The following is a 21,505-nucleotide window of genomic DNA, read 5'->3' as shown; positions in this document are numbered from 1 at the left end:
TGGGTGCTTCTGGTGTTCGACTTGACGGGTGCTGGTGCGAGGCAGGTCCGGATGCAGGTGAATTTGCAGGCGTGGCAGCTGAAAGGTCCGTGGGTGCGTCGTGGTGTGGCTTGATGGCATTCTGGGAGTCGGCCGGAGTTGAGAGCGATGAGGGTGGCGGCGGAGTACGTCAGGCGGGTCGGTCGGGGTCTTTGGGGGCCAGGGGTCCAGGCGCTGGTCGCGATCCGGTCGCGGACGGGCGCAGACGGGCTTACCTTTGGCGCGCCTTCGGCGCACAATCGGCGCGCCCGCTGCGCGTGACCGCTGCGCGTTCGCACGGTTGCCATATAAAGGCCAAGTGCGCGGGTGGGCGGAGCAGCTGGGAGGCGGGAGCGGGGAGGGAACAGAAGGAAAAAAGGGGCGGGGTCTGCGGTGGTGGCGGGAAGCGGGGAGCGGGGAGGGAAGACGGAGGGCGGCGAGGTAGGCGGGAAAACAGGAAGGACGCAAGCTGAGAAATAAATAAACAGGCACTAATGGGAAACAAAAAACGCTAACACGGGCAAGAATACAGTTGGACAAGCACAAATGTCGGACAAAACAAAAACAAAACAAACAGCAACGGAGTCAGCCGGCGGCGAGGCAGGCAGCGCGGCAGGGACAAGGCTGAGGGGCACACGCAGCAGCTGGTGGCCATGCGGCGCAGGGGTGTCCCACAAGTGGGTCACACTTACCTGTGTCGCACGGTCGCCATATAAAGGCCAAGTGCGCGGGTGGGCGGAGCAGCTGGGAGGCGGGAGCAGGGAGGGAACAGAAGGAAAAAAGGGGCGGGGTCTGCGGGGTTGGCGGGAAGCGGGGAGCAGGGAGGGAAGACGGAGGGCGGCGAGGTAGGCGGGAAAACAGGAAGGACGCAAGCTGAGAAATAAATAAACAGGCACTAATGGGAAACAAAAAATGCTAACACGGGCAAGAATACAGTTGGACAAGCACAAATGTCGGACAAAACAAAAACAAAACAAACGGCAACGGAGTCAGCCGGCGGCGAGGCAGGCAGCGCGGCAGGGACAAGGCTGAGGGGCACACGCAGCAGCTGGTGGCCGTGCGGCGCGGGGGTGTCCCACAAGTGGGTCACTCTCGACCAAAAAGTTTAGCAAAGGTCAACACACATTTATGAGAGAGCTTTTTGCCCTTCCCGCCAGCACCCCACTTGTCCCATTAAGATTTGACCTGGGGTTATTCCCTGTGGAAGAGGAGGTTGCCCTGAGGCCTCTAACATATTGGCGAAGACTCTGGTCTGTCCCAGAGCTCGCCGAGTTCCGGGAGGTATGGGTGGCATTGAGGTCAAGGAAAATTAACTGGTTATTGCATATCAAAGATTTGTGTGCACGGAGTAATGTCCCTGGGCTATGGGAATCCCCTGAGTCATCTTCTCTGGCCTATTCCAGAACTGACCTAGTAAAAAGGTTTAGGTCTAATAATTTGTTGGCCCTGCATGCTAGTACAACAGTAGGGAGAATGACCAGGGAATTCCTCGACATAAAAACAGAATACAAGAAGGAGGAATTCCTAGATATGATCTACCCAAGGAAAATCCTTGATGCTGCTCAGATGTGGAACAATCTCCCCGACCTCCTCAGACACACGACAAACCTCACATATTTCAAATAACACCTAAACCTACCTATTTAGGCAACCCGTGTAGACCATCTGCTTTTATTCTAGCTGACATTTGAATCCTCTCTTGCGCCAGGACAGTCTTGACTTGCAGTGCGCGTTACAAGAAACCATATAACATAACATAACAAGCTAGGAAGCTGTATTTACAACTAAGAATGGGTAGTTTACCACTAAGGTCATTTACCAACAAATGGGATGCAAATAAATGCACAGAGTGTCCGGCTTGCGAACACCCATTAGAAAATGTGAGCCATGTATTTTTCTTTTGTCCAGCATACGGGTTGTCCCGCAATAGGTAGATTAAACCCATCTGCAGGAGTTTGGGATTTCAAATGCACGAGCATGCACTCAGGGTACTTAGATACGACACCCACCCACTGGTTGTCTTTGCTGTCTCCCGATTTCTGCATGGCATGTGGATTAAGCGTAGAACTTTTATAATGATTTGATTCCAGTTTTTAGGCTTTTAAGATAGTCATGATTCACTTTGATAACTATCCAGTTGGTTTAATTCGATTTTTAGCCAGGAGCGTCTTTGATGCCTTCTGCAGTTATTTGTGTGTGTATATATATGACATTTTTAACTTTCAAATGGATTTTAATGTTTTACCTTGTGTTTTTATATGTACTTTTATGGCCCACTGTGGTCGAAATAAAGTTATCAATGATGATGATGAAAAATAGATTATGTGAACCCTCTTTTTCTGCTCTGCAATTTTTTGCTTTCCCTTCCCTGACCCATGGAAGAATTTCACGCTAAGTTAGCATACAATCTGTGTGCCCGAATAAATGTTTGGGTGTACGTGTACCCGTCAAAATGAAAAGTTCTTGGATTGGAGTCACCTTTGCAATGGGTTGCACTGCCTTTGATATACAATAAAAATTTTGGTGCTAAAAACAGAGTTACTTTGTCAGGGCAGACGAAACCGAGTGAGACAAGCTGGCTGAAACAATCGCTAAAGTATTCTTTAATCTACTTCATGATTATCATTATTTGAAAGGCAGGAAAACAATGCATGGTGAAAAAAATAAGAAAATGCAGAGCATCAAGGGAGCCAGCAACACTTACCCTGAGCCAAAGTTATGACTATGGGGCAGCCGCAGCTTGTGGTCCCAGGACAGACTGGAGGCTGAAATTGTTTTCCAAAGGCTTGAGCACCTAGAATGCCACCAGCTGCACCAAGAAAGTGCAAATGGTGCGCTTCCAGAACCATCTGCAACCAATTCGAGCCTCCACTGGATTCTAGTTTAGGCTTAAGAAGAGTGACCCTCCCTCCCCCGCAGATTTGTAGAACCAAGTCCAGCCTGAGCCTGAGCCCGGGGCCGGCAACACCGAACTAAGGGCCGCCAGGCCATCTACTGAATAGTCAGATTTTGAGATTCATGAATGAGTCTTTCTCCTCTTGGCTCAGCCTGGGCAGGTCAGACAGGCTGAGGCTCACAGGGAGGATTTGGGGGGACCACTATTAGGCTTCATAACATTAACTATTAGGCCGCTGCACAGCTTTATTTTTTTTAACTCAACACTACTACCAGACCCTGCTGCCGCCCTCACCTGGTGCTTAACTCTAGTCTCTGAGTTGAAGTCCACCTCAACGAAGCCCAATGTCGTCCAGGTCCTGGCCCGCGCTACTGGCTACTTTGAACGATGGCCGTTGAACCACGATACTCGCTGGAGCGGTGGTGAGGTGCGGCCGTGCGGGTATACTGGGGGTGGCGTGACAAAAACGGTAATGCGTGCGCATTGTATGCAATCAGTGAAAAAAATCAGCACATGCTCTCTGCTACTGCGCACAGCTCAACCCCCACATAATTCCAGGCGCCCTGCCCAACTCAGTGTCCCCGCCCACTGTTCCTCGCCGCTGGGCCACCAATGCCTGATTAAGAAGAAGAACTTAAGTAGTTAACTCTTCGACCGCACACAAATTACCCTCGCCTCTGTTCTCCTGGCTTTAGCTGAACTGCGGTGCGAATGGCGTGCGAATTTGCTGCAGTTGGAGGAGAAGGTCGAAGGCTGCTTGGCTGGATCGAAATACATTCTGCCCATCCTCTCCCCCTGCTCCGCAGCACAGCCCCCCCTGATCCCGGACAGTGCGACATTGTTGCCGGAAACGTGTGGACTTATTCGACAACCTCGTGGTGTTCAGGAGACTGGGTTACAATGTTCCCGCTTGTGTATTGCCACGTTGTCTCCCTCTCCAACCCGGAGAGCAACCCCTCCCACGGAGCCCCAGAGACTGCCGCCACTATGTTTGCCTATCCTGCTTGACTGTGCTTCTTTTGTGGGGGCCTCATTGTTTGCCGCTCTGTGTAGTATAGTGGGTTTCATCTGGCTGCTCGATTTCAGTACGAACTGGTTTGGGACAGGTGTATTTTATTTAGTCCCGGGACCTTTCTCCATTGCCGAGACTGGCCATTTTGTCCCTTTGTTCTTATGGGGGAGGGCTCTCCCCTTCTTCTTGCTGGATCAGGCTTCTCGGGGTGGGCGGGCACGGGGGGATGTCCTAAATCGGGCCAGGGCTAGGCTTTACTCAATGTGATAGACACAGGGGCGGGCGGAGATTGGGTTGGGACTGTTCCGGTTTCCCCTGCCTGTTTCCTCATAATTGCTCCTCCTCTCCTACATGACGCTGATTGTTTATTCCGCAAGGCGCTAGGGTTGCAGATGGCTGGGAGTCCGGGAGGTCGGCTACTGGGTGGGCTCCTCCCCGCCTCCTTCTTTTGGGAGTGGTAGATTAGCTTGTCCTTTTCTCCCTCCCTATATTCAATAGTGACATTTTTCTTTCTTTTCGTCTCCTTTCTCCTTCTTTCGGCATTTCTTGCTGTCTCTTCTCCTCTCTTCCGACTTTTCTGCTTCCTAAATTTCGGGTTTATAGGGCGACAGGCACGCTGCTTGAGGGGGGGTAGGCCATAGCCTCTGCATGTGTGTAGGGTGGGGGGTTATATTTCATTTTTGTTAGTTTCTATGGGACCTGTTTTATTCCTCTATGATTTTACCTTTTTGCCCATGTTAGGGAGTGCTGGGTGTAGGGTGGCAGTGGTAATATGATTGGGTTATAGGCGCTACTCTGTAGCATGGATAATGTGTAACCATCCTGCCTGGCGGGGACTTGATTATTGCTATACGAATTGCTTGATATAGTTGCCAATGTCGTGTCCCACCTGCATGGACCTTGTTCTTATTTTTTATTTTATCAGTACGGAACACTACGGCCTGAACGATAGTTGCATTACAAAAAACTTTAAAATTTAACCTTCATTCATCCTGTGCCACGGTGCTGCGACATCCTCCAGTTTTTCTTCCTCTCAATGTTTGCGGTTCTGCTGCAGTACTGTGTCGCCATAACGTAAGCTGTAGTGCTACACTGAGTGTTCGTGGCCGGCCAGATGGTTGTAGGCCCGTATTTGTTATTTTTCCTCATGCACAATAAAGGTTTTCCAAAAATTTAAAAAAAAAAAAAAAGTAGTTAACTCTTGAAGAACAGTGTGAACTTAAAACTAACTTGAAGTGACTTTGTGAAGACAGAATCAGAGGAATCACAAAGTAAAAGTGAAACAACAAGTACTTCAATTAGAGCAGTACAGCACACACTCTGTGCAACTAATTATAAATCAATTTGACTGACGTGCACTAAATGTGTGTAGCCCCGGCCCTGATAATTAAGTGCCGGTGCTTAGCACCAGCAAGCACCAGCACAAATTAGGAACTGACAATCAATGGGTGTGTATTAGAGGGATTATTTATACTTTGACCATTCTCACATTACGAGCCATCACATAACTCCACACAAGCCGACTTTTCAAATAAACTAAGTGAATTAAATGCTTATCCTTTTTTTCCAACATCAGTTTTCTCCCTCACTCTACTGCTCCTCACCACTGCCCATTTACCGCATATCCAACAAAAGCTACAACAGAAACAACGGTTTTTTTCTTCACTCCAACTTTCTGCACATCCTTTTGTCAACCGTACATTTCTTCTTTGCCATTATTTATCATTTTTTCCCTAGCACCAGTGCAACCCATTGGGAGTTGGAAATGTTTCAACTAACCATAGAGCCAAAAGGCTAGTTAGCTAGTCTTCTGTTCCGCTACAGTCACAAAAAGCTGCAAGAAGCCAACCTTCTTGAAAGCATAACTGACCAGTTCCAACTGGACTTGCCCTGGGCCCTACTGATGGCTTCCCCTGAAGTGAGCCCTGACCCCCCAGTTGATATCTGTAAAGTCTTGGGACCCTTGGATAAGTGTCGGAGTATAGTCCTCCTGTCTAATCCTAAAAGCTGGGACTTGAAAATATTTCCACGGATTTCTGGCAAAGGAACCAGAGGCTTTCACCAGACCATTGCCGAACTGTAGCTGCCAACATCGCATCACCGGTCGGATTTGCCTTTGTGATATATCCCACTGAAAGAACTTTGACTTCCCAAAAAGTTTCTGAGTCTGAAGGTAGAAAACTTCATCAGGAGAAGATGCTGAAAGTATCCGGTAGCAAGGTTTCCCACCAAAAGCCAACACCTTCATTTGGACTTCACCCAACAGCTATTTCCCTTTGTGGAACCCATCTCAGCCAGAGCCTGTCATGCCCGCAGGGGATTTTTGACTTCTGTTTCAGAGACTAAATCAGACGTTGAAACTCCAAACCGGGATAAACTTGGTTTTTGTATCTGACTTGCGCTCAGTTGCAATTGGCCTTAACTTGTGTCTAGATACTGGTCAACCATAACCAGATGCCGACAGTTGGTGCTTAATGCTTTTTGGCACTATTTTAATTTAAACATCTTCGATTCCTACCTATGGTTCTCTACATTAGATTTTTGGTGTTTCTTTTATCTACTTGCTCTTTAAAAAAAGTGCCTCTGTTTATATATATATTAGAGTGGGATTTTTATTGTGCCGTGCTTTCTACTTTTAACTGTTATGCTACTGATACCATACAAATGTACACATTTATCTCAAATTAAGCCAGTGTGCTCTGTGTGACAGCTACCAAGGGTTTATCTCAGGTTTAAATATTGATACCTAAGAGGATCTAGTAAGGAATAGTGCCAATATTACTTGAAGAGGACTACCATCCACTTCAGTTAATAATCCACTTTCTGTAAAGATCACAGGACGTTTTTTACACAAAAGGTCAGTCATAGTCTTAGTATGCTATCTGAACCTGGATAGAATGCATATTTCTCCACTATCTGCTTAACTAAATCTAGATTGAACAAATGATGCAGGAAATTATTATACATTTAAAGTGTGGTTATAAAATGTTTGTGCGGCTATTAATTCTTGTAAATAAAAAAAAGATATCTACATTCTTGCAAGTATAAGAATAATTGACAACCACCTCGAATTTCAGAGTCATAGGACCTGGATTTTCCTATTCAATCATTCGCATGACACAGAACATTTAAAAAGATGGTAGGTACCTGCATGTTCACATAAGACTTTCTGTATAGGCCAACTTTAACCTGACACAAATTATAACTATGCAGTCAGGAAAGGCATCCCATGAACGAAATGTTACATCGAAGCTCTCTTTGGACCTGTCATTTATCCAAATCACTATAAAAGTCTGCAGGACAGCTCAATGAAATACTAATAAATTTCCAATTTTCTTAGACAGTGAACAAACAGTGTCCCATGGATTGAACTCCTATAGTGTTAGTGGGAGAGAGTTGTTAAGTGTGATTTTCTGTTAACCGGCATTGATTTTGATTCAAATATTGTTACATTCACTATCATCATGCTGCGGGAGGTGTGGTGAGAATGAAGGGTGTTAAAAAGAAGTTAAAAAAACGTACCTCCTCGCCGCGTCTTTTCACTGTCTTCTTGCCGCATCTCTCTCTGCCAGGAACAGGAAACACCCAGGCTTTCCTGACCAATCAAAATGCTGCAATGCAGCGTTGTGATTGGACTGTGCGCCATGGTTCGGCACTCAGCCAGGGAATGGGAGCCTGGCCTTGTTCTCCACTCAGACTGTAATACAGCCTGGGTGGAGAACATGCGTAGTACACATGGCTGTTTGGCCGGCCTGAGAGGGCGAGCCAAACAGTCATTGCGCATTATAGAGTGTGCTCACCATTCCCTCTGCTTCTTTGTCATCGGAGAGCAGCCTCGCCGTACCCTGCAAAGCTGCTGCAGCAAGAACAAACAAAATAATAATATCACGTTATTATCATTTTTTCCCCTTTATTTCACTGCTGCAAAGCAGTGGGGCGACGCTCCTCCGCCTTTATAGTAGAAAGCAAGGGGCTCTCAAGTCTTAGCTCCTGCCTCAGTGTTTTCGTCATTTGGACTTCTTTATTTGGCAAAGGGTCTGTGTATTTGATTAGCGATGTTTCCTAGCCGAAATGAAGCATGTGGCAAGCTTCTGCATGAAATATGGACCTTTGTCCCAGATAGCTGTATGCATATTACTTAGTTTACTTTGAGAAAGCACTTGAAATTGAATTTACAATTCGACTTTGTTGAGCCATTATTCATTTATGAGTTCAACAACTCCAGAATGCATCTTAGCCCTTGAGCATCCTACAGTTCAATTTCTTTCATGATAATAGGGTTAGATATCGATGAAGGTCAGCATTTTCTTAGTCCATTGTCAGAGGATTTGCTCATTATGCAAATCTGTGCTATAGAGTTGATACTGGGCTGGACGAGTGTGGTGAATTTACTTGTCTATCCAATGCAACATCGCATGTTCTGCTCCTATAGCTTTTGAAGTGTGGTCTTCTCCAAAATGTTTGTTAATGTGTTCAATTGCTAAGCACCTTCTTTCTGCCTGAGTTATTCACCTCTGTGTTAGTTGTTCAGGGAGGAATGGCTTGTTTTGGAGTTTCTGTCTTGCATATCATTTTAGCTTCATATTTGGCCTTTTGGATAACCATAGGTATATGGTTTTGTACTTTCATTACCTCGAAACATCTGGTCTCTGGTACATTAATTGATGGATTGAGAGGGTCTTCTAAAAATGTGCAGCGAACAACTTGTACCCATTACCACTGTGTTTTTGAGGAGAAGTGAAGTACTTTGAAATCACAGAGAGCTCTCAGTGACTTTTTCAGTGATGTTTATTAGTTTCGCAGGAATCGCGGCAAAGTGAAAAGCAGGGACATGTGGTATAGGCCGTGAGAGATGCCTGGCTACTACTTTAACACTCTGCGAAACTACAGATGCATTTTCTTAGAAATGAGAATTGTAGGTTCACTTCCAGTTTTCAGGCACTTGCGTTTCAGCATCATAATATTATGATTAAAGCATCTGTTTTTGCGGCTTGCCTATTTTTTCTTCATATGGTCTGGCTTGTCCGCGCAGCTGTCACCAGACAATTATGTGAGCAACACTGGAGAGGGATTTTGGCTCCACCCATATTTTTGAAGCCAGGAGTAGATGTTTTGTAGTGTTTGCCATCCACACAGCGGTGGTCATTTTCTGTATTTATCCAGCTGCCTGAGCTTGAACTTTCAGGGATAGACACATGACATTGGAATGTAATTAGAGTGTCTTAGATAACTAGATAATTTATGGTGCTTTTCTCTGGCAGATGGGAGAAGGGTAGTCATTAACCTACATGAATGTTTAGGTCCTGCTGGATAGTGTAATTGTCACCTGACCTTTTAAACTACACTAATATTGTTCTGCATTTCTTTCCTTCCACACATATACAAATCCATTCCCATATTTACTTATAATGCTTCACATTGCCATACAACATTCCATTAAAGCCAGAACTGTTGGCATTGTCAATGCTTGCTTTATATTTACGGGGTCAAGTATGTCCCGTCTAGGTTTGACATCAGTGAAGAGATTTGATAGAAATTGGCCAGGATTTGCTCTGAAGTCGTTTAGTGTAAATACATGCTGAAATGTGATTTTTAAGGCTACTGGACTCACTGGTTTTACGAGTATTACTAGTATTGTCTCTGTAAGGCAGTTGTGCCGTCTTAGTCACCAACTGGGCTGGTGTCAACCTATGGTTAGTCTAAAAAAGGTGTGCATTTTTACAGGCCTCTGACCGTGAGAGAGCAGGTGAAGTAGATATCCAGATTGTTGTCGCCATTAATGAGCAAGGTGCTCCTGGGTCCCTACGCTGTTAATACAGAACTTCTCGAGGCAGTAGCTATGATTAGTGAAGCAGGTGCAGCGACACTGGGGCCCAGGGTCTGAGGGTGAATGGCTTACTTTAAAAAGGTGGGCATGGGGCTTCGTTCTCTCTGCTAGCATTAGGGTAGTGCACATCCTTGCTTCAAAAAGGCAAGAAGAAAAGATAGGCAAAAGAGGCGTAACCCCAAAAGGAACACAAAAGGTTCTTAATGAGATGTCAAAAGAGGTAGCAAAAGGACAATATCCAATGAACGATATACGGCCAGTAAGCAGTACTGCACCAGATACCAGCAATTACCCACTCTAGTATCCACGTCCCTGGCACATTATTAAATACAATTCATTTACAAATGGGATTCGCATGAAGCATGCAGAATTTTGAGAACCTACACTACGTTACAGGCATGTATATTATCTGTTTGTGATTGTTTCCATTTCCTTCCACAGGTTTCTCTGTTTTTTCCTCACCTATTTAGGTTTTTGAGGCAGCCTGCTGCACTATTTTGCAGTAAGGTAGAAGGAATTTAGGACTGGGTACACATTAGTGTGTGTACACCACCCATTTTCCTATTTGGTCCTGACGAAAACCTGGGATTTCCATCTACAGGTTGAAACATGTAGACACTTTTTTATATAACACACACATAGATACTACTGGTCATTATAACCTATCAGTATCTACACCTTGTTTTTATTATTGTTCAGTAGCTTCTGAATAAAGTCTTTATTACAAGTCATAACAGGACAATTTTTAACATCACTTTTCTTGCACTCCACACTAATAACCAGCTCCACTGTAGTCAGGTGTCGCAGCACGCCCGGGTGGCACTCGGCCATCTGGGTGGACCCCAATGATGAAGCATGTCACCAACCAGGTTGGTGAGTGAGGGGTTTCTTACCAAAAGGATATTGTCCTTTTGCTACCTCTTTTGACATCCCATTAAGAACCTTTCGTGTTGCTTTTGGGGTTACTCCTCTTTTGTTTATACTAGATTTCAGTCCCGGGGACTACGAGTAACCTCCCTTCCCTACGGTGAAGAATCCCTCACTCTCTCTTTTGTTGGATACACAAGAAGAGAAGATAGCCTGCTTCTCCGGGCCTCAGCTATTAATCGTGCAGCAGGTGCAGTTGCAGTGGGGCCCTGGTTGGCGGGGACTTACAGTACCCCAATTATGAGAAGTAGTGTTTTTGGTCAATGCTGTTTTATGCATTTGCTCTTTTATAAATCTTATTTCGTATGTCATATGAGCTAAAGAACAACATTCCTGAAAGGGCTATATAATGATCGCCCTTGTGATTTGCACCCCGTGCCCCCCTCTCGCTCCCATCTCAATGCTTGCCTTAACGTTTTGGTGTTGGCCCGACTTCAAAAGATTTTGCTTAGAGCAATACATTTTGAGAACCTCTGCTTTACACTATGTTACTGCAAATGTAATATGAGTGCCCTTGCTCTTATACATGTTCTTATATTTTCTTAGATAATGATAAAGAGACATGACAACATGTTGCTGACCACAGAAGAGAGAGCAAATACTGTTCAAGTCACAGTTGAGCAGTCAACTTATCGCCAGATTCGAATATGGAGGATGAATGAAAGTAAGAGGGAGAAGACTGCTCCTGCTCATCATACAGTTCCTGAGAATGGTATTGTTCAGATTGACGTTCCATTATTGGCGACAACAAAAGAGTTGCAAATTAAGGTATCTGTGCCACCAGATCATAGAATTAGAAGTGTCAAGTAGAAATTATACATAATTGCTTTTTGCACTTAGTCTGTATCTCCCTTCTCTTCCTAACCGGAATAGGGGTGTCCCCCTCCTGCTTCCCCTTCCTCCTCCTCCGCGTCTATGAATCTTTTTTGCTGTTTATGGGAGTCAAATTATCAGTCATCCCTATTTCTTCTTTCCTCATCTACATTCCCCCGATCCCTGGAATGATGAATCCTTCTCATCTCCACTTCCCCCTATTTCCTACTCTTTTGCTGGCCCCAACTCTCTTTTCCCTACTTAACTGTACTTTACTTCCTTTGCTTCTGGGTGATGATGTGCCCATTCTTATGTGTACAATATCCAATGCTTTAGGAATTGTATTGTAAGAGATTTTAGTGTATTAAAAAAATAATTACACCAGTAGATAGTTATAGTTAGGGCCATGTTTCCATAGGAAAAGTGTTTATTAAATTGCCTAAAACTTTAGCAAAAAGATAAGATGATGGACGAAATGCTGAACAAATCAAACATTCACCTCCAGTCATAGATCTAGGTTTAAATCATTGTTATTTTGCTCATCACGCCACCCCAGTTTAGACCCAGCCATATGCAGACAGTCTTGACCCTGCTCCCCAAGGGAACAGTCAAATTCGAACTGCCAGGCCAGGTCCTCCCTTGAGTGGAATCCAGCATCCTGGGACTAGTTTCAGGGTATCACCCCTCATTAGCAGGCTAGCTTTAATCCAGTGGGACAGTGAGCATGAGACCCATGTCTGGGCATACCCTTCCCCCTTGGGACTACAAAGCAAAAAGACCAGGTGAGGGACAGTATTCTGAACAAATCAATTTACTCCCAGTCCTAGATCTGGGTTTAATCCATTGTTAGTTTGCTTACCACGTCACCCCAGTCTGGACCTAGACGTATGCAAATCAGTCTAGACCCAGCTCCTCATGGGAACTGTGGATGCATTTTCCCTTTTTTTTTTACTGTTCTCAGGTTCTATACTCATACACCAAAAGTGATCTACTGTTGTAACAGTCATCAATGGACAGTGGGGAAAAAACAACCATAAAGATTATACAGAAAAATTGGTTTCTAACTAAGAGCTGTACAGAATATATATGGGATAATTTAAATAACTTTTCCACTCAAACGGTAACATTAAACACTTAATTCAAGACACCAGGAGAACTTTGCTGTAGCATCTGTCAAATTTTGGCAGGTACGTTAAGCACAGCTTTGAAATTATACTGGCCTTCATCTGCGACAAAAAATCTACTTCTTAGAGAACTCGCTGATTTCATTTTGCAAAAAGAGTACCAAGCAAGAGTTGCTTTTATATTCATATGCTGTTCTGGGTAAAAGGTGCAACTAAATTTGGAACAGACACAGATGAACCTGTATTTTCTTTCATAGAATAGTATATTACATGGAGCGTTCCAAAAGACACTGTAGAAAAAAGGATACAACAGTAAGTACTATGTTTTTGCATGTTTTTCACAGTCTGAATCCAGTTCCTTCTTCCCAGTTCTGTTTGGAAAGAAAAAAAAGCATAAAACGGTTACATAAACCTTCTTAGAAAACAATCAAACTTTTTACAAACATTTCAAAACTAACCCACAAAACTCTCCCCGGACTGCTCACACAGTTTCTGACTGCCCCTGTATTTCAACCTGCACTCGTCTGGGGAGAATTCATACTTGCCAACAACAGTCTCTTTCAGAATGAGATACCTCAACCTCTTGCCATTCTCTAGGGCCAGTAGGCATGTCCCTTCCATCACCAGGAATGTGACTCCAAAGGCATGCTCCCCTATCCTCCTTAGAAATCCTCAGTACATCTAGAACTGCTTCATATGTCTGAAACAACCTGTCTATATAAGCCCCCTCCTTACAGTCAGACACCAAGGGGCATATTTACTAGAAACTGGCAGAGTGCAGTGTTATGCCAAAATTGGTAACACTGTGTTCCTTCAGTTTCAAAATGCAGGGTTGCACCTTATTTAGAAGAATGCTGCGCACACCTGTGTTTTCCTTAGTGCTGGTTCTAACAAAGCTGCATAGTGCCAGCCTAGGCACTCTTGCGCAATGTTGCTGCCTTGCGGCTGTTTATGTGCAGGAAGGGACAGCTCCCTGCATATAAGCAATCTTTTCAGGCGATTTGCTATTTCTATGCTGATTGCAGCACACATGGAAAGAGCAAAAAAGGAAGAGAAATGAAACATTTCTGCTCGTATCGCCTTCTTAAGACCAGGTAGCCTCTGGCGATATTTTTGGTGCTGGCCCATACCTTCCAAATATGGGGCAACGTAAAAAAGCAATGGGTGTTGCGGCAGTACACCCACTGCAACTCCCATTGCCCGCCCCCTGTATGCTAAATGCTGCATGAATAGGGGCAATTATTTACAAGGCAGCGTTAAGCCATGTTAAGGGGCTTAAAGCTGACTTGTAAATAAGGCAAAGGAATTAACGGCACCAGAATGTCTGATAAAGTGACATTCTGGTGGCATTAACTCCTTGTAAATATGCCCCCAAGTCTCTGGGTATATGGACTCTTTCTTCTGCACTGGACACATTAGTTTTGCTCCCACCATTTTTGCTAGATTCTAACAGCTACTTGGCCTTTACGTCTATCTTCTTGACAGTCACTTCATGAGCCAACAAGACAGACCCTTTTCTCCTTCAAGCCGCTCTCAGCCTCAGCTTTTCTCTCCTCAGCAGCTAGCTGGCCCAGCCTGAGCCTTTAGCCCCTCTCAGCCTGTCTGCCTTTGGCTCCTCAGGTGACTGGGTTTGGGAGGAGACACTACTTTCTGTATCAAATCCGATAGGGAACTCTTTCTCTGTGAAGAATACTCTCTCTCCTCTGGAGCCTTTCCCAAGTCATTTCTCTGCTCCTTTCTCATCTTCTCCGAGCCACTGCCCTTAGGGGCCCTAATTCTAAGGTCAACTACAATCAAGATTCTCCCTTCACAAGAGTGCCGATCTAGTCCTCTCAAAACTCCCTTAAAACTCTTCCTGTGGTGCAGATTGCATTCTGCGGATGTCCTCCCAGGCTGTAAGGGTGAACTAGGACTCAAACTTGGATGTAAAGGTGAGAAAATGGGTGTGTAAATGGTTTTATGGGTGTGATGGGTACACAAGTCCTTTTGTGGGAGTGTAAGTGCCTGCCTGACAGTGTGTGCATGTGCAAATTATATAATATTAAATTAAATGCTAAAAGCAAGCACCCACATCTAATTTCTAACACATTGATTCATACTGGCAGGATGAAATTAATATATATATATACAGTATACCACTTCCTCTTTCTGCCTTTCTACTCACTGTGTTTTTACTTCATATTCTCTTCTAAACACCCTTCTATTTTACTTTCTAGGATTGTTTCTAGAAGCTACACATTTTATTTCATCTTACATACACTCCCTATTTTTATCTAGATATACTTTATATATTTCAACATATTCAGCATACTTTTAAAAGCTCTTTGCTGGGCTCTTAGTTTTATTTCTATGTTGGGTAACATCTGTTTTTGTTTGAAATCTCCAGTCAGAACTCCTGAAAACCACCTCCCCTCTCAATATAAAAGCAGCTAAAATGGCTACTCCCCACAATGTTCTCTTATTTATGCTGCTCGAGTTAACAAATCACAGGCTTCCTTTCATCTTTCCTTTTGTAAATATAAATGGCCAGCATCTTTTTACCATTTTTCTGCAAAAAAGCCCAATTTCTTTATTTTTTTCCACAAATTTGCAAAGCCCCAACAATGCTCAATGCGGACCTCGTGAGTAACTTTGTGGTGGATTCACGAGTACGCACGGGATCTAGGACTGCATGCGAGTGGGTTTGAGATTGTTTGTATGGGCGTCAGAGTAGGTCTGAGAGTGTCTGGGTATCACGGAGAATGAAACTGTGTCTGTCTAGATGTGAGAGTTTTTGTTTGTGTGTCACAGTGAATGTGAGAATGTCTGTTTGGGTGTCAGAGTGGGTTTGTGAGTATGAATATTTGTTTTCCATTCACTGCAAGGTATTGAAATCTGTCGCAGATTTACACGGGGCCCACTATCATCAATGGCTCTGCAGATCTAACGTGTGGCAAAAAAAATCTGCCTTTTTTTCTGCCCATTGCACATTCTTTTCACATATCTATTAGACACACATGGGGACAGGAAAGCTCTAACCTGACCCCTTCATTTACTTTGCATGCTACTTTTTAGCCCTAGGGACCATTTCCCGATATATAAAATGGTCGGCTGAAACTTTTCTATCAAGTTGTGATTAGCCCATCAGTACCTTGCTTTAGCAAGTGGACACGGATACACAGATGGATCTGCAGAGGGTCAGCGCCTCATACTGAAAAGATTTACACCAAATAACAAAAAGCACGTTGAACCAAAAGCTACCTTTCTGCCCAATTTTATATAATTCCGTCCAGGGGTTCGGGCCGTAGACACGTTTAAAACCCCTATTGGAAATTACATGGGGAAAATGCGTTTTGGGACCCCCCTTTTTTTCAGTCCCCACTTGACAAATCACCCTGAAATTTCAACACAGCAGCTGAAGGGAGTGGTGTACTAATTTATTTATTTATTTATTTATTTATTTTAAAAGTTTTATATATCGCTGGCTAGACCCGGATGTATCAGAGCGCTTTACATGAGCATCAGATCATAGTTACAGGTTACCTTGTTACAAAGGTTACACAGTTCTTAGAGCATGGCAACATATTTACTTGTAAGGTCGAGATAAACAATAAGCACAAATACATAAGGGAAAAAGCAGGCAAGGTGAGAGATTCAGGGGAGGGGGGTTGGAGCAGGGGAAGTAGACAGATAATGAAGGCGGGAAAGAGGAGGGGAGGGTGATTGCTTCAAATTGCTTCAAAGTTATTGGCAAAACGAGTAGGTAATATATATATAGAAATAGATATACATATAGATATATATTGTTAATATGAGGTAGAGCTGAAGTGTGGGATGGTAAAAGAGAGGCATGTGGTGGAATCAAGACTACACAGATTACTTATTTAATCTGAGACTGTCTGCCCACTCCTCAGCCACACCACACATGTTACTCCTTTGGCTATGCTGTATTGATTTCTGCCTGTTCGATAACTCTGTACTTCTTTAATGTGTGAGACAATGCTGTTCCATTTACTTTTTGAATTGTTTGTTATTCTCAGCTGGTTGATGCATGTTGCCTTTTTTTATTCTTCTATTAATTATATTCACTTCTTATAGCAAACATAGAAAGTGGGTTGGGAATCATGCAACATAAACTGGATTTCATTGATGGCGTTAAACACCAGATATAATATATTTATGTGTCCTGGTCTGCTTCAGTTCTGCACTAGATAAGAGCAAACAAAACACAGCTTCATGGTACATAGTAAAGTTAGCAATAGCACTATTTGTACTAAATTCTTATTATATGGTAAGGATAGTGGATGAATTGGGGAAATAGCGTGAGTGTTATTCAATGAGCTGTGTGACTTTTTTGTACTCTGCAGTTAGATTCCATAAGACAAGGCACTAATGGTTTAGGAGTGACTTAAAAATAAGTTTTTGGTGGTAAGTTCGGTATTTCAATATATTTGTATCCTTATAAACTCAGTCTTGTATGCGCGGTCCCTGCTTCATCTGTCATCTATGCATTACATACTATGCATTAAATTGTGTGCGCTTCTCTTGTTAAACACAGTAAATTGTATGGCAGCCTACTAGCTGCCTGTTATTTCCATTAGGCTATTGTAATTGTAAGTCATAACACTTTAATGACGTTTCAGTAACTTCTGTCGCACAACTGCTCACCAAGCTACAACTTATAAACAAAAAACAGTTTATTATTATTCACATAGGCGAAACCGAAGGCATTTACCAATGCTTGTTTCTGTTGATACAGTTGTGCTCAAGAATTCAACAGAGACTTTGGTGCTAGCATTCTTAGATCATAGCTTTGCACAACGTCTTGTGCACAAATTTGCACAAATTTGCAGTGATAGCTAGGCTAATAAAAGATGTTGGAGAATTGTGTTTTATCAATGGAATAAAGTAAATGTTAGTTACATATTTTCAAGTGTGAAATCTATATGAATAATAGAGGAAGAGGAAGCACTACTTTGAAGGGCTTCTCTCTGGTCAAGACCACTTGTCACCTGGACTTACCAGTCATTTACAGTCCAGCTTGTTTTTTTTTTGTTTTGTATTTGGTTTGGAGGTGCCTGGTTCCATATTAGGCACTGGCAGTGCTCCTTTGTTTGGGTTATGTGTTTGTTTCTCACTCTTATTTTTACTTGATTTTGTATCTGTGTGAATCCACCAGGAAGTGAACTTTGGCTGGGTTCCATTTTGAGGTTTATGTTATGAAGCCATTTTATTTTGCATCTTGCTTCGGTCAACGCTCTCTTCTTCACTCAGTGAGCCTCAGGCTAAATGCCACTTTATTTCAAGGATACTGCTGCACGTCTGGTCCAGGTAGCACTACTGTGAGGGATGCTGCTTGTTGCCTGGACTACATTTTACATCTTTACAGACCTGTTTGTTTTCCTTGTACTTGGCTTGGAGGTGCCTGGCTCTAGGTCTGACACTTGGAGCACCTCATTAGATGAGCCTCTCTTGGGTAGCTTAATCTGCTTTTTTATTAAGTTTGTGTTTATTTATCAATCATCATCAATTAGTCTATATACGATCATAAACAATCATAAAAGACACATATAAACAAAATAAATAAAAAAACAAGAAATTACTTTTTTAAAACAATTAAAGTGTCACATAATAAAATTCAATAACATTCTATTAAAACATATCAAACTGATAATACATGCCATAAAACCTTTTGTTTTAAGACTAGATAAGAATTCCTTGAAGGAAAGGAATAACCATAATTACGCAGGTTTGGGTTAAAAAAAGCTTTAAAAAGTTCACAATCTTATAAGCTTATAAACAGGTTAGATTGGAAGAGACTAAAGACACCATAGCTTATTGAAATCAATTACATAGTTACATTGTTACATACTGCCCTGCATCCTATTCCTTCTTATGGCCTACGTCCAGCTCCAAAATGTAGCCATAGCAATAACTATGACTTCGCTGGTGTCAGTTTTTAGAATATGCAAAGTTGTTTGGCAAGATCTTGTTCCTATTTTAGCACAAACTGGCTTGAGCCATTTGTGACGAGGTGCCTTATATGCAGGGCAAACAAAAAGAAGATGTGGCAAGGTCTCTTCCTCACATGAACAAGAGTGGCAATTTGTGTCTTGAGCATTCCCCCACTTTTTTGTGAACGATTTTATGGGGAGAGTACCCACTCTAAATTGGTGATAGAACTTCCTATCACCAGGGCTGGTAATGGTATCCCAGTGGGCCTCCAATCTATGTTCAATTTTGTGACCCAGAAAGTGACCTGGTAAGGAATCGCCATTCACCTGAGAAAGAGACTTCTGATAGACCATATCCCTTAGAAGGCTTTAAATTCTGATTTTAAGGGGAAAGAATTCCCTTCTGGGTCCAACCATAAGTGGTTGAGGCTCATATCCAATAAGGTAGCCTTAATCCTTCGTAGCCATGAGATTTTGTTAGATTTGTCAGCTTCTCTAATGTGCTTAACAGCTTGCGCGTAGGGCCCTAACTCAGGGGTGGTCCAAAGCCGTCGCCAATAGGCGAGAGGTCTATAACCCGCTTCCTCCTCAAAGGAAATACACCCCAGGTCTAACAGTAAGGGTCTAAGTGGTGTCAACTGGGGAAGGCCAGTCAATGCCCTCAAAAACTTTTTCTGAGCTAGGACTAAAGGAACTACGTTTTCGAAGCCCCAGAGTTCGGCTCCATAGATTATTGAGGTTTTAACCTTTCCTTGGTAAATTGCCAAAACCAGTGCCACTGGTTTGGTTTGGGATAAACGATGTTCTTTTAGGAGGGCCGCAAGGGACGCAGTATTCATTTCTACTCTGGCTTTCACTGTTTTGTTTTTATGCAAAACCATTAACTTTGTCTTGTCAACATTGACTACAAGATCACGGTTATCACAAAAAAGATTAAATCTGTCAAGGGCTCTTTGCAGACCAGCTTGGGTTTCAAACAAAATTAAAGTGTTGTCTGCAAACATTAATAAAGGAACCCTCGAACCAGCGAGAGTAGGAGCATCTGTGGAGTATTCCGAGTAGTATGAGATAACATTATTAATGAACAAAGAGAAAAGGGTAGGGGCTAACGCACACCCCTGCCGCACTCCCTTGTTCTGTTGTCTCCCCCTGTTGGCCCCACCTGACTTGGCATAGGTGAGATCATGTAGTTTTATGATGAATGAAAGGATCTCAGCGGGCATCCCAGCTTATTTGAAAGTGTCCCAAAGTTTGTTACGGGGCACAAGATCAAATGCAGATTTAAGATCTACAAATGCTGCATAGAGGGTTCCACCAACTAAGACCACGGTGTTCCAATATAACATCATAAATCTAAAAACTTGGTTGATGGTACTAACATGGTAGCGAAATCCTGCTTGATAGGTGGATAGTGTCTCATTATCATGAATCCACCTATTTACCCTGCTTATCACTAATCTAGCCACCAACTTTTTCATAGTGTCTATAAGACTAATAGGCTCGGTCCCCTTTTTATTATATATGGGGATAGTTTCAGCCCCATGCCAGGATTCTGGAATAGGAAAATATATTTCAGCCAATTCTCTCGGTCAAATTTAAATATGTTGTCCGGGATACATTCCGGATCCGGTGCTCTACCTGCAGCTACCCCATCAAAAGCACGCTCTATTTCCATTAGAGTAAATGTTAGTGTTGACTCTGGAACTACACATTGGTATTGCCCTGGATCATTAACATGGGAAGAAAATTTGGTCTGATAATGAGCAACCCAGGCTTCTGAGGGGACATTGTTAACACGTGCCGGACCGACATTATCGCCACCCCACTTAATTAAGTGCCAGAATCAACACCAGTTTTTCCCATTACATGCAACCAACAAGTCCCTCCATCTATTTTCATCATGGGCCTTCTTTGCCTGTAATTGTGTGGCCTTATATTAAGATCTGTTTCCTTACCTCCTGCGTGTAACCTGCCCTTATAGCGTTAGACAAAGCCCTATAGGCATTTCTGCATGCGTGTTTATTGTTTTGCGTTGTTGTTTTAACTTGATTTCTTTTTGGAGTAAATACCACCAGGAAGGAAACTTCCTGAATGGTATTGGAGTGGATGGGCACCGATTTGATGTTTGTTATGTTCACCATTTAATTTACATCGCTCTCAAGTCAGCACTCCAGCCTTAACTTGAAGCTGCTGCACATCTAGCCCTGGAAGCACTCCTATAGAGGGTGCTCCTCTGGTAAGGACACCTTGTTACCTGGACTATTGTACCTTCTTTACAGTACGGCTTGGTTACCTTGTGCTTGGTTTGGAGGAGCCTGGGTCCATGTTTGACAATTAGTGTGCTCAATACAGCAAGGAAGGGAGGTTCCAGCATGGTATTCGAACAACTGGGGTCCAGAATGGTGTTTTTATTCTGTCCACTATTTTATTTATATGACACTAGGTCAGCACTCTAGTCTAGACTCAACATGCCTCCTAGCCAAATGCCATCTTATTTAAGGGACACAACTGTATGTCCGTGCAGCAGGTACACCAAAGGTGTGCCTAAGAAAGCCATCTATGCCCATCCGTACCCAGAGCCCTAAATCCTACTCTTTGACCCCTGCACTCTCCAGGAGCTATCACCTATTCCCTAGATATTCTGCACATGCTGCAAATGAAGAACTTTCCGATTTTACTTAGGCCATCCTACACATTCAAAGGCTTTTTTTATGCCACTGCTGTGAATTCTCATTATTTAACTCGCCTCATGTTAATAATTTGCAAAGCAAGTTGGTGTAGCACACACCCACTACCCTCGACCAAACCCACACATGTATTCTGCTTAACAGTGCCCCAAAGCACAATCTAGAGATTTCTGGTCCCAAAGGCTCCTCCCTTTGTCTAATCCTGTTTACGGTCTACATGGCTCATCTAACCTCTTTACTCTCCTCCTTTGACAGCATGGTTTATGCT

At 43.3% G+C, this 21,505-nt stretch overlaps 1 protein-coding gene across 1 annotated transcript in view; it reads left to right on the top strand.

Annotated features, from left to right (window-relative positions):
• LOC147707493 (CD109 antigen-like) overlaps window positions 1-21,505 on the top strand; it is an 899,009-nt gene that overhangs the window by 387,195 nt on the left and 490,309 nt on the right. Inside the window, exon 11 of the mRNA XM_086926509.1 lies at window positions 11,227-11,448. Within this exon, the coding sequence (XP_086782635.1) occupies window positions 11,227-11,448 (222 nt within the window). The remainder of the gene's footprint in view (window positions 1-11,226; window positions 11,449-21,505) is intronic.

This window comes from Lissotriton vulgaris, chromosome 6 (assembly GCF_964263255.1).
Source record: "Lissotriton vulgaris chromosome 6, aLisVul1.2, whole genome shotgun sequence".
Taxonomy (NCBI): Eukaryota; Metazoa; Chordata; class Amphibia; order Caudata; family Salamandridae; genus Lissotriton; species Lissotriton vulgaris.
The sequence above is the reverse complement of the archived record's forward strand: the minus strand, read 5'-3'. Positions and strand labels throughout refer to the sequence as shown.